Source organism: Athene cunicularia (assembly GCF_003259725.1).
Source record: "Athene cunicularia isolate RWA chromosome 24 unlocalized genomic scaffold, athCun1 chr24_part1, whole genome shotgun sequence".
Lineage (NCBI taxonomy): Eukaryota > Metazoa > Chordata > Aves > Strigiformes > Strigidae > Athene > Athene cunicularia.
This window is the reverse complement of record NW_020799132.1, coordinates 5,392,755-5,403,933: the sequence shown is the minus strand read 5'-3', so window position 1 is coordinate 5,403,933 and position 11,179 is coordinate 5,392,755. Positions and strand designations below refer to the sequence as shown.

At 65.0% G+C, this 11,179-nt stretch overlaps 2 protein-coding genes across 5 annotated transcripts in view; both read right to left on the bottom strand.

Annotated features, from left to right (window-relative positions):
• Window positions 1–1,402: 1,402 nt before the first annotated feature.
• MFRP (membrane frizzled-related protein) lies at window positions 1,403–6,408 on the bottom strand. Of its 4 annotated transcripts, none has more exons than XM_026863687.1 (13): window positions 6,054–6,408; window positions 5,838–5,949; window positions 5,465–5,593; window positions 4,960–5,121; window positions 4,636–4,879; window positions 4,412–4,542; window positions 4,128–4,253; window positions 3,896–3,972; window positions 3,596–3,729; window positions 3,284–3,414; window positions 2,656–2,790; window positions 2,373–2,500; window positions 1,403–2,294 (listed from the first exon to the last, which is right to left on the bottom strand). In XM_026863687.1, the coding sequence occupies exons 1-13, from the start codon at window positions 6,105–6,107 to the stop codon at window positions 2,070–2,072; spliced, it is 1,788 nt and encodes a 595-aa protein (XP_026719488.1). In that variant the 5' UTR covers window positions 6,108–6,408; the 3' UTR covers window positions 1,403–2,069. The 4 variants fall into 4 exon arrangements, with proteins under 4 accessions (XP_026719488.1, XP_026719489.1, XP_026719487.1 ...); XM_026863686.1 differs by having other exon boundaries at window positions 1,404–2,294; window positions 3,596–3,744; XM_026863688.1 differs by lacking the exon at window positions 5,838–5,949 and having other exon boundaries at window positions 3,596–3,744.
• A 1,927-nt stretch (window positions 6,409–8,335) lies between these two features.
• The window catches only part of USP2 (ubiquitin specific peptidase 2), a 9,245-nt gene continuing 6,401 nt past the window's right edge, over window positions 8,336–11,179 (bottom strand). Inside the window, exons 3-13 of the mRNA XM_026863690.1 lie at window positions 10,995–11,045; window positions 10,582–10,705; window positions 10,171–10,282; window positions 9,980–10,090; window positions 9,749–9,813; window positions 9,552–9,655; window positions 9,398–9,478; window positions 9,164–9,242; window positions 8,948–9,055; window positions 8,655–8,775; window positions 8,336–8,543 (exon numbers count right to left, since the gene is read on the bottom strand). Coding sequence (XP_026719491.1) covers window positions 8,456–8,543; window positions 8,655–8,775; window positions 8,948–9,055; window positions 9,164–9,242; window positions 9,398–9,478; window positions 9,552–9,655; window positions 9,749–9,813; window positions 9,980–10,090; window positions 10,171–10,282; window positions 10,582–10,705; window positions 10,995–11,045 — 1,044 coding nt within the window. The 3' untranslated portion in view covers window positions 8,336–8,455. The remainder of the gene's footprint in view (window positions 8,544–8,654; window positions 8,776–8,947; window positions 9,056–9,163; window positions 9,243–9,397; window positions 9,479–9,551; window positions 9,656–9,748; window positions 9,814–9,979; window positions 10,091–10,170; window positions 10,283–10,581; window positions 10,706–10,994; window positions 11,046–11,179) is intronic.

The window sequence follows — 11,179 nt, the reverse complement described above, 5'->3', positions numbered from 1 at the left end:
CTCTTCCTGACCGCTTCGCTCTGACGAAGGCCCTAGGAAAGGCAGCCTCCCCCCCCTCCCTCCTCCTCACGTCTCTCCTCCCAAACTCCAAAGGAAATCAAGGGCCTTGGGAGCCAAAAACTACAAAGACAAGGGGAAAAAGAAAAATAATCCCATGGTGTCAGAAGTGCTTTAAGCAGGGGGAAGGGAGAGCGAGACAGACAGCCTGGCAACGGGACATGGGCTGCAAAGTCTCTTGGCTGAACACATCTGGGCACCCGGGCAGCAGGACTGAGGGAAGGGAAACAAGAGGAAACAGGCAGCAGAGTGCAAGCGGGACAAGAGAAAGGCCAAGGGAGGGAAAGCCAGCCAAGACAGGCAAGGTTGGGGCAGCAGAAGGAAGAAGGAGCCCGCGGGGTGTGGGGGTCCCCGGACTGGCAGCCAAGGGGAAGGCAGGGCACACACAGCCTGGCAGTGTCAGCCCCGGGAGCACCCGTGGGGGGGTGCAGGACCCAGCCGGGGGGGCCAAGCAGGTGGAAGTGCAGGCAGAGCAGCGCCGCGGCCGTGCCAGAAGCAGGGCGAGCCCTGGGGAGCACGCAGCAGAGCTTTCGAGGGCGCTCCCAGCTTGCCTTTAACTCGCTCCAGCACCGAGGGCATCCAGGGGACACCGGACGGGGAGCAGCGGGCGGTGCCGTGGCTGGGGGGAGTCCCCGTGCCCTGCAGCCAGCTCCCAGCAGCTGGGACATGTGAGGAGAGAAGGAGCCTGGTGGGCTCAGCCCCAGGGGAGCGGGGGCTGTGCGGGAACAGCGGTGTCGTACTGGCGGCAAGGGCAGGGTGGTGCTGGTCTGAGTGGGCCTTGCTCCCAGTAACCCCAGTCGGGCAGGGGACTTTCCCATGGGCTCATGGTGGGTGAGGGCAGTGGGCAGCATGCTGGCGCTGTTGGCTTTCTCCTCCCTGTGCCAGTGCCCTCAGCGCTGTGGGTGACATTGCTGGAGGAGACTTTCTGTCCCGGATGGCCGGCTGAGTGCTGGCAGGGAGCCGCCTGCCTCCTCTCTCCCGAGGTGTGAAGAGGCTGTTGGTTTTGGCCAGCTGGGAGCTGGTTTGTGGCCACGGGGTGTTGCCAGGCCTGTGACCATTGGGGTGGCCTGAAGCCAGCATGGCCAGCTCAGGTGGCAGGGCCAGAGCCCTGCTATGTCCCTGCGCCATGGGGCTGCCAGCCTGACTCCCTCTGAGACCCATCCATCCCCCTGGGGCCCTGCAAGCCCCCCCAGCCCACTGGGGGCACAGCCAGCAGCCCAGTCCCTGCTGCAGACAGTCTCCCCTGTGCCCCTCCATTCCAGCTCAGGTCCTCCCCCAGTCCTGTCTTCCCTCCCCTGGCCCATGCCTCAGTTTCCCCTAGGATCTGGCAGGACCCACACACAGACCCTCCCCAAATAAGCCACCTGCTCCATCAAATTTGTCAGCTCCTCACGCTGTTTATTCTGCTGGCTTTGGGGCTGTGGGACATGGGCAGCCCTGGGCAGCCCTGCAGCCTGGCTCACTTTGGCGAAGCCTTGCTCCATTCGGGGAGAGTTAACCCTTCCCCTGCTAGGCTAGCAGCTGCCTGAGGACTGTGGGGAAGAGGCTGTGCACAGCCTGGAGAGGCTGAAAGACAGAAGTGGGATAGGAACCATGCACAGCTCTGGCCAACACACCTGGGGTTGGCTGAGGTTGGGGAGGCAGAGCCAACCCTCTTGCTACCATCCTGCTGCTTGGCAGGGGGACTTTGCGTGGTGTCCCCAGCACAGCTCCAACCTGTGGGCACAACCCCTCCAGCACAAGCCTTTCCCTGTAGCAAGGATGGGAAGGGGCACCTGCTCTCTAGGGACTTGGTCCTGTGGGCAAGCCCATGGCATCCAGGCACTGTGCTGAGCGCTGAGCAGAGGGGGCTGACCCCAGGGCAGGTGAGGAGGCAGGCAATGGGGTGCTGCTGATGGGGGCCACCCCAGCAGCTGGGTATTTGCAACAGGAGGATGATGGGAGGGACATCTGGGGTGGAGGGGCAGCTCTGGGCAGGCTGCTTCAGCCCCTGCTGCTCTTCTCTTGCTGGGTCAGGGCTGGAAACACTCTATGGGGTCGCTGGAGTCGGGCAGGATGTTGCAGTTGATGGGCCAGAGGATGCCGAGGAGGCCGAGGGACTGCTGGCACTGCAGCTCAGCGGCCAGGCACACGGCTCGGCAGGGCTGCAGGACACCACCGTCCGGGATGCACTTGGGCACAAAGAGGCTGCAGATGAGGAGGCGGAGGTGCTGGTAGCAGGCGAGTTCCATCAGCGTCTGCGGGAGAGCGGTGTTGAGCCTGGCACGGGGTGATGTGGGTCAGCGGACCCGTGTGCAGCCCCCGGGGCAGCTTACCTGGTAGTCCTGCAGCACCTCAGCGGCTCCCTCCTGGTCCGGGATGGCCAGCCAGATGTTGGGGAAGGAGGTGGCATTGTAGCCCAGTCCCAGGCACATCTCCACTGCCACGGGCTCACAGACAGACCCTGCCCCAGGATGAGGTGCTTCACTTCTCATAGCAGCACTGATGCCCCCAAGGCGTGCCTCGGGCTGATGGTAGCCATGTGGCAGCTGCCAGTGTGTCACCTGGGCCAGGTGGGCTCAGGGGGGGCTGAGTGGAGTGCCCAGGGGTGGCACTCACCGAAGGCTGGGTAGGAGACCCCGGTGCAGTTCAGCTCGTCGGTACCATCGGGGCAGTCATGCCAGCCGTCACACACGGACTCCAGCGCCTGGCACTCACCGTTTCCACAGGAGAACTCTGAGGGGCTGCAGGTCTCTGTATGATGAGAGGGGCCAGTGCAGAAGGGCATAGGCTCAGGCATGGGCACGGGCAGAAAACAGGCTGACTGTGGCTAGGAGTCAGCCTCTTCCCACACTGACCACCCCTGCCTCCACTCTTCTTGGTCACTGGGCAGGGGACATCCAGGTGAGCGGTTGCAGAGCACTGCCGCCTGCAGCCATGCCCACAGGTAACCATCGCTGGCCCAGCTTAGCGGGGTCCCAGATTCCCTGCCTGGGTCATTTGGGGGCAGCCCTCAGGTGATGGATGGTGCCTGTGTGCAGGTGAGCCCCTCCAGGCCACGTTTCCATGGCGAGGATCACTCGGGTACAGGGTAATTCAGGTGAGAAGGGGCCCCAGGGACCTGTAGCCAAACCTCCTGCTCCAAGCAGGGTCAGCTGTGGGGTGAGAGCAGTTCTTTCCAGGGATTTAGCCAGTCTGCCTTGAAGAGCCCCAAGCCCTCTAGGGGGCTACCTACTTGGCTACCTACTCTCTGTGGCATTGCGGGCTTGGTAGGTGGCGAAGAACCCGTCGTCTGCTACTCCCTCGTCTGCCACGAAGAGAATGGTCATGACATGGCGTGAGGAGGTCAGGGTGGGTGGCAGCTGGTGGCCACAGAACCTGCCGGGGTTGTGGAGTGAGGGATGGGGTCAGGGTGGGCAGCGGGGCCAACCAGCACCTCCCCAAACTCTGTCCTCCAGTGTCTCCTCACCAGCCTGCCCTGTGCCTCAATTTCCTCAGCTGAGCCACGAGAGCCCAGTGCTGGTGCAGCGGGACTGGAGATATCAGGGGGTGGCTGTACCTGCCCATGAGGCTGGCGACCCCCGTGCCTGCACTGTCGTGCACCTCCACGAAGTCGAAGCTGCAGTCCTCGTGTGTCTCCAGGCTGAAGTTGTGGAACTGCAGGTCGATGACGTGGCCCACGGGCACTGAGATCTGCCAGAGGCACAGCTGCAGGGCAGGGGGCAGCCACCGACACCTGTGAAGCCGGGCAGGGGCACCCCCAGCTCTCCCCGGTGGGAGGGAGGTTGCCTTCCTCCCTGCTCGCCCTCACACCCTCACCCTGCTCCCGCCTCCATCCCGCCAGCATCCCTTCTCTCACCTGCTGGTGTGGGTAGGGCTGGGGATGGCTCGGGGTGGAGAAGTGCCCCTCTAAGGCAGTCAGCGGCCCCCCGCACTCTGGAGGAACACACACATGCAGCTTCGCTCCCCGCCCCTCTCCCCTCACTCCGTCTCCCCTCTCCCCCGCCGCCCTCCATCTCCCACTGCCCGTCACCGTGCCCTCTGGCTGGGTGCCACGGGGGCTGGGGGCTGCAGGTGGGGGCCTGACCCACCTTTGTGTTTCAGGCTGCAGTTGGCCTCGTCGCTCTTGTCCGCGCAGTCGTGGAAGCCATCGCAGACAAAGCCCAGGTGGAGGCAGAGCCCCTGGTCACACACGTGCTCGTCCCAGCCACAGCTCTCTGCAGCGCAGGCAGAGACGGCCGGGCTGGCGGTGGCATCCCACTGGGCACCCTCCCCTGCCCCAGTGTCCCGGGTGTTATGGGAGACCCCCCCGGCACTCCCCGCTGCCTGCCTGCAGCGAGGAGTCCTGGCAGTGCCCGGGGGTGGGAGCACTCACTCTCACTGGGGGCCACGGCACGGTAGTGGGCACTGAAGCCTGGGGCGCCCACGCTGCTGTCGGAGACGAAGGTGACACGCAGGTGGTTGGAGTTGGTGTTGAAGGTCGGGGGGGCCATGTTGCCACAAAACCTGGGGGCACGACAAGGGGCCATGCAGCTCGCCCTGGTGATGCTGCCCCCTCCCCACTGCACTGCCACGCTCCCCGGGTACGAGGGGCCCTACCTGGTGGGGCCCCCCCGAGCCGGGGCAGGATCCATGCCGCTGGGCCCCTGCTCTTCGTAGAGCTCCACGCGGTCGAAGAGGCAGGAGGCAGTGCCCTCCACGCTGAACGTCTCCATCTTCAGCTGGATGGCGAGGCCAGGGCCCACCTCGATGTGCCAGATGCAGAGTGCGTCGGGTGGGTAGGGACCGGGGTAGTTGGGAGAGCTGAAGGAGCCCTCGGGGCCGCGCAGGGTCCCACCACAGGCTGGACGGGGCAACAGCATGGGCATGAGCTGGTGCTGCAGGGCACCGCTGTCCCGGCACACCGCCCTGCACGGGACTTACCCGGTGCTGCCTTGCTGGCTGCGGGCAGCCAGCTCTGGGTTGGGGTGGCAGCTGCTTTGGAGGCCGGGGGGTCCCCTCGGGTGGGTGCTGCAGCGGTGACGGCAGTGCCACGGGCAGGCAGGGCTGTGCCTGGGGTGCCGGGTGGCTGCAGGGACGTCAGCTCTGTGCCCAGGGAAGAGCAGGGACAGCTCAGCCCCAGCAGGGAGAAGTGGCTGCAGTGCAGGTGAGGGGCTTAGGAAGCCCACCCAGCCCCGTGTCCTGTGCTCCCACCCAGCCCCATGGGGGTGCAGGTCCCAGGGGACCCCCACAGCTCTCACAGGGCCCGGTGACCTTGCCACCTCCCAGGAAGATCCCCTTTGCGCTCTCCCCACAGCGGGCAGACCCCGGCAGGTCCTGTGCAGGATGGATGCCCTCTCTGTGCCCCTCTCCCACTCTGAGCCAGATCTGTGTCCCCCACCCCACAACCACAGCCCGTCCCCCAGCCCCCCCCTGCTCTGGCACTCACGATGGATGACGATGCCCATCAGGAGGGCGATGAGGAAGAGGAGGACAGCGCTCATCAGAGCCACGCAGAGCCAGGTGAACTTGCAGTCAGCACGGTACGGCCAGTCTGCCTGGCCCCAGAGCTGCCGGCCTGCGGGAAGTCGAGGAAAGCGGGCAGAGCCGGGGTGCTGCTAGCCATACCCCCACGCTGCCACCTGCCTGCCCCGCCGGCTGAGCCTGGCTGGGCACATCCTGACCTCCTGTCCCCAGGGTGCTCGTGAGGCCCCTAAGCAGTCCCGGAGCAGGGAACTTGCCCCACCACCCTGCTCCCAGACCCACGGCTGTTCCTGGTGGCCCCATGGACAGGGGTGTTGTACAAACCCCCAGGCTGGTACCGAGGCCATCCTGGGGTGATACGGGGCTGGTCCCGTCCTCATCTGATGGGTGCTCGGCGCTTGATGCTGCCCGGGGCTCCTCACCCTCGAAGACAGGGTTGCAGAACTCGGTCTGCAGGAGAGCGAGAGCGCAGGTGGCACCACAGGGAACACGCTGTGGGGACCCGCGGGTGGCTAGGTGGGGACCCTAGGTGGCCCCCACACCCCCAGCCCTACCTTGCTGTGGTCCAGAGCCTCAGGGCAAAGCGTGATTTCGGTGAAGTCTTTCATGGCGACCGGCGATTCCCAGCGCAGCCTGGCTAAAAGCCTCCGCAGCGCGCTCTGCCCCCCAGCACAGCCGCCTGCTCCCCTGCCCGCTCCTCCCCAGCTGCCCCCATTGGCCCTGGAGCAGCGTGGGGACCCCGGCTCCACGCACCGGGACAGAGGCGGTGGCAGTGCCAGCTGTGCCAGCTGCGCCTACATGTGCCACCCCAGCACCAGACCCCCCAGAACCCCGATGGCCATGCCCGCCGCGCTGCAATGCGGGGAGCCCCGGGGAAGCCGGCAGCCCCAGTCCCTTCTGCAGGCCCCTTCCCCCTCGTCCCGTTAATCCAGCTCAGCTGAGGATGCCGAGGTCAGGCTCTGGCACGGAGAACCAGCGTCTTAAAGGGGAAGGTGTGCTCGCACCCACCCCTCTGGGAGTCCGTCCTGCCGGGGACCCTGCCTTTGGGTGCACGGAGGCACCGTTGGGTTTGCCGGCTGCTGCCGTGCTCTGTGCCAGGGCAGAGCCGCACGCAAGGGGCTGTGCTGGGGAGCCCAGGCTCACCGTGTCCCTCCTCCCCTCGTGCCTCCCTGGCACCGGGCGCCTGCGCCCCACCACCTGCATTCCTGCTGCCCCTTAATGCCTCAGGGCCCGTCTCCAACCCTAAGCAGGGGAGAAAGGGGCCATTGTTCAGGGGCTTTGGGGGAAGAGCATGGGCACTGGGGAGCCCCGCAGGGCTGGAGCGGGAGGAAAGGCTCCCTCTGCCTCCGGGCATCGCGGGTGGCTGGAGGAGAGGGACTGCCGCGGGCACCCACGTCTCCCTTGCTCCAGGCAAGCCCCAGGGCACGGGTGCTCCTAGACCTCTGGAGCAGGGCACAGGCAGGGCTGCTCTGGCACTGGTGGCGGTTTCCTTCCTGCTGCTGGAGTCACAGTCCTTCACCTGCCCCCCCGGAGACAAGCACATGTAGGCAGCGCTCTGTTCAAGCTCAAATTTATTCCTGCATGAGTCTCCCTTGTACGAGACGCTTCCCGCCCATCTTGCTTACACAGTAAACAAGCCACCTGCCAAGCAGCAACGCTGCCCCAGTCCGGTACCTGCCGTGGGCAGCCCCTCCATCCTGGCCTGCCCTCCCCAAGCCCTGCTGGGATGCCCCGCGCTGGGCGGGATGCTCACGGCGCGAGAGCGCTCAGGCGGTGCCCGCAGGGCCGGTGAGGGCGAAGCGGGGTGCGCTGCTGGGATGGATGTAGCTGCCTTGCAGGCTGGGGCTGGGATTGTGCTGGGTCAGGCCCATCTCTCCTCCTGCTGCACCTCAGGGAAGGCAGGATGGGGAGGAGAATAAATTAGAGAAAAGGCTAAAAAGGCCACTGGCGTTTGTTTGCTAGCTGGAGGACAGAGCAGCAGGGCGGGTGGGGACGCACATCCCTGGGCACCGAGGGGGGCTCCTGATCGCAGGGAGGAGAAAGCCCCAATTGCAGATGGTCCCGGAAAGCCACTGTCCTCCCCTTCCTCTCCTCCGCAGGATGGACAGTCCTGTGCAACGCCAATGGCCTCCTGCTCCCCTAAATGGTTTAAGGCACCGTTGTATGAGGAGGCAGGTAAAAACCTACCCAAAGCATCCCCCGGCACAAGTCCCTGGAGAGCTAGGAAGCGGCGGGGTGCTCCAGGTTGATTGAAGTCCACTATAAATACATATAAATTCCACAAAATATTTTTCTCCCTCCTGTCCGTGAGGCTGGGCCTGAACTCAGGCTGCTCTGAGGAGTGTGTATAGGGCAGCTGGTGGGGAGACGCTGCCTGAGATGGGACAGAGGCATCCGAAGGGCTGGGGTCCTTTGCGAGGAGGTTCAGAAGTGCCAGGAGGAGGCCGGGAGCAGTTCACGAATCCTCCGGGACGGCCAAGCATAACGGGAGTGCCAAGAGGTCAGGAGGGATGCGGGAGGCTCTCCTGGGTTCCCAGCTCTGGGTGCTCCCCCAGGGGAGCAGAGGTCCTGGCTGAGCCAATGGGGCAGGCAGCCCCATGCCTGCAGAGTCCCTTGCTCAGTATTTTTATTACACACCAGCAAAAAAAAAAAAAAAAAAAAAAAAAAAAAAAAAAAAAAGAGAAATTAAAACGTACCCCAAGGTAAAAACCAAATGCCAGTGACCAGGAGGTGCCTGAGCTGCCTGGGCCCTGCCCTGCTGTGGGCTGTCCTCCTCAGTTCAGAGTTGGGGTGTCTTTGCCCGGGGTCTGCTCCTGGCTGCCCCCAGCCTCCCACTGCAGTCACCTCGAGGTCTCTCCTCTTCACCTCCCTCTTGCACCTGGGGGGCAAATGGCTGAAACCCAGAGGGGCTGGCTCTGAGGGGTGGCACAGGGGGTCCCCGGGGAGGCAGGGCTGGCTACATGCGAGAGGACGGGCTGGCCAGCTCGTAGAAGAGCAGGTAGGCATCACTGCTGCGGACGTGGCTGGATGACATCGGGGTAACACTGCGGAGATGGGGAGACGTGCTGTGAGCAAGAGGAACCGGGATGCCCTGGGCAGGAGGGCCCCCGCTCACCCCGACTCCGCAGCCACCCCTGTCCCACGCGCAGCCTCACCGGGAGTCGTTGAAACTGTGCCACTCGCTGGAGACGGGGCTCTTGCAGTAAGCCGTGTAGTGTCCCCCCATGGTGGTGCCCGAGTGGTTGGAGACGGCGTAGAGGTTGTAAACGGCGTGGTCTGTGGGCAGCAAGGGTGGCGCTTAGCCGCTGCCCCGCTGCCCCCCAGCATGCCAGCACACACCTGGGGCCAGGGGGGGATCTCGGCACCCTGGATGTCTGCAGCTCCCACCCCCCCGTGCCTCTGCCCCCCACCACAGGCTGCAGCACCCTGCGGGACGTGAGGGACTCACTGCAGCTCTGTGAGGCGAACTCCCGGAGGTCCAGGTCCTTCAGCTGAAAGTTGACAAAGGTGGTGAGCTTGCTCGTTCGTATCCTGGCTTCTGAGAAGCGCTTCAGGTCTGGGGGGGTCACGTCAAGGTGCCAAGGGACAAAGAGGAACCTGTGAGGAACTGCCTCCCCCCCTACCACCAGCACGCCCTGTCCCTGTCCCTCCGCCTGAAGGATACGGAGCACCAGAATCTTGGGGAACTTCTGGATGCTAAATTTCTTTGTGCACCTCGTCCTGGCTTTGCAGCGACAACATGTCTGTGGGGGGACAAATAGCACAAGCAGGAGGGTGAGGGCAGAGCCCGGCCCCACCAGGCACTGAGCCCACAGTCCTGGCAACACAGGCATGGAGGGAAAGGGGCCCAGCCTGCCCCCAGGCAAGCCCACCTGCCCCCGTGCCCCATGGCCCGTACCGGTTTCTCATCCCCATCCAGCACGTCCTCTTTGGTGAAGAGCCGTAGGCAGTCCATGAGAGTCACCTCCCCGTAGCCTTTCTGTGGGAGCACAGCGTGCGTCAGGGACAGGGTGTGTGGGGCAGGGGGACAGGGGTGGGCGGGGACCCCTTACCTTGGGGATGGGCAGGGACAGGTCCCAGAAGGGGTCGAAGGCTGTGGAGCAGTAGCCACACTCGCTGCAGGTCAGTGAACTCTTCAGCTGCCCAACAAAGAGGTCTGATGGGGATGGGACAAAGCAGGGTGAGACCCTCAGTTCCCAGCCCCGCTCCCAGCCCAGCCCTGTCCTCCTCTCCCCATGGCTCCGCTCACCGCCGATGCGGCTGTCCTCCCTCTCCTGGTACCTCCTCCACATCTGGCGGCTCTTCTCGTCATCGCTGCAAAAGACGGGGAGGCAGAGAGGCACTAAGCGTGGCCTTGGGGATGTCAGTCCCTGCAACCCCGCCCAGAGGGACCCCCGTGGGCACCGTCCCTGGGCCGAGCCTGCAGGCAGCGAGCTCGTCCACGGGGCTCGTCCGCTGCCTCGGCCCAGGCAGCACTTACGGGAGGTGGTCCAGGGTGTCCGTGCTGGCCCGTGGCCGCACCAGCACACGGTTCACCTCGCTGTGCAGCCCGTCGAGGAGGAACCGCAGGAACTCCTGTGCATCCTGCTGGCTGCAAGACACAGGGCAGGGCCAGTGAGTGGCGTCAGGGGCTCAGCTCCCTCCTGCCATCCCCGCACCAACGCCACTTACTTGTAGCCGACAAAGCGGGGGGCATATCTCTGGATCTGCGTTTTGAACTCGGAGGGGCTCACGCTATCGTTGGGGGATGAGGTCCAGAGGAGCTGGATCAGCTTTGCAAACTCTGTGGGTAGAGGCGGGTCAGCAGCGCAGCCAGCCCTGGCGGCATGGCACCGCAGTGCCCTCCAGGGGACCGCTCAGCACCCTGCTCCGAGATCCCCACGGCCGTCCTCATCCCCTCTGGAGAGGGGACCCGATCCTCCCACTGCCTGGGCGCACACAGCACAGTGCCTGCCCCAGCAAGGCTGAGGGGGAGAAGCACTGCCCTCTGGGCGGGGGTCCCCCAGGACCTGGGTGGCTCAGGGGAGCAAGGACATGCTGCGAGGACACCCCGCAGGGCGTGGAGCCGGCGCTGACAGTTACCTGACATGAGCGCGGTGCGCATGCGGCTGTTGTTGTTGAGGTCCCGCAGGTAGTGGTTCTGCAGGCAGTAATCCCGTAGCTCCTTGGTGTTGCTCAGGCACTGCAGGATGGAGTTCATGAAGCACTGGGGGAGGCAGAAGAGAAAACCATGGCAACGGGAGGCAGAGGGAGGCAGGCGGTGGCAGGGGGACACCCGGGGTGGGTGGGTAGAGGAGAGGGATGAAGCAGTGCAGAGCACAGGAACCTCTTTCTCAGTCAGCACCGTCGGGGAGGGGGTGCAGGGAGCTGCTGGGGTGAGAGCGTGGGTGCTGGAGGCAAGGCAAAGGGACGGGGCTCCTCACTGCCCCAGAGACGTGCCCAAGAGCGCAGCGTGAGCGGGGGCCACCCAGGCAGGTGCCTGGGTAAGCACTCACCGTATTGCCGAGGTTTCGCAGGCCGGTCAACCCCTGCACTGCCTTGGAGCTCTGCAGAGAGAGGGAACAGGGCTGAGACAGTGCCTGCGGGCAGCCCAGTGAGGCCGTGGTGCCATGGGCATCCCCGTGGCGCAGACCCTCAAAGCGCAAGCAGAGGCCCCATCCACCTGCGGGCACCGCGGGCC

What these genes read in the sequence shown, in the direction of transcription:
- MFRP (XM_026863686.1), bottom strand. Translation starts at nt 6,107, where the DNA reads ATGAAAGACTTCACCGAAATCACGCTTTGCCCTGAGGCTCTGGACCAC. An exon ending in AGCCCTACCCACACCAGCAG is followed by an intron (nt 3,745 to 3,895) that starts GTGAGAGAAGGG and finishes CCTGCCCTGCAG; the next exon opens with CTGTGCCTCTGGCAGATCTC. An exon ending in GGTCTCCTACCCAGCCTTCG is followed by an intron (nt 2,501 to 2,655) that starts GTGAGTGCCACC and finishes ATCCTGGGGCAG; the next exon opens with GGTCTGTCTGTGAGCCCGTG.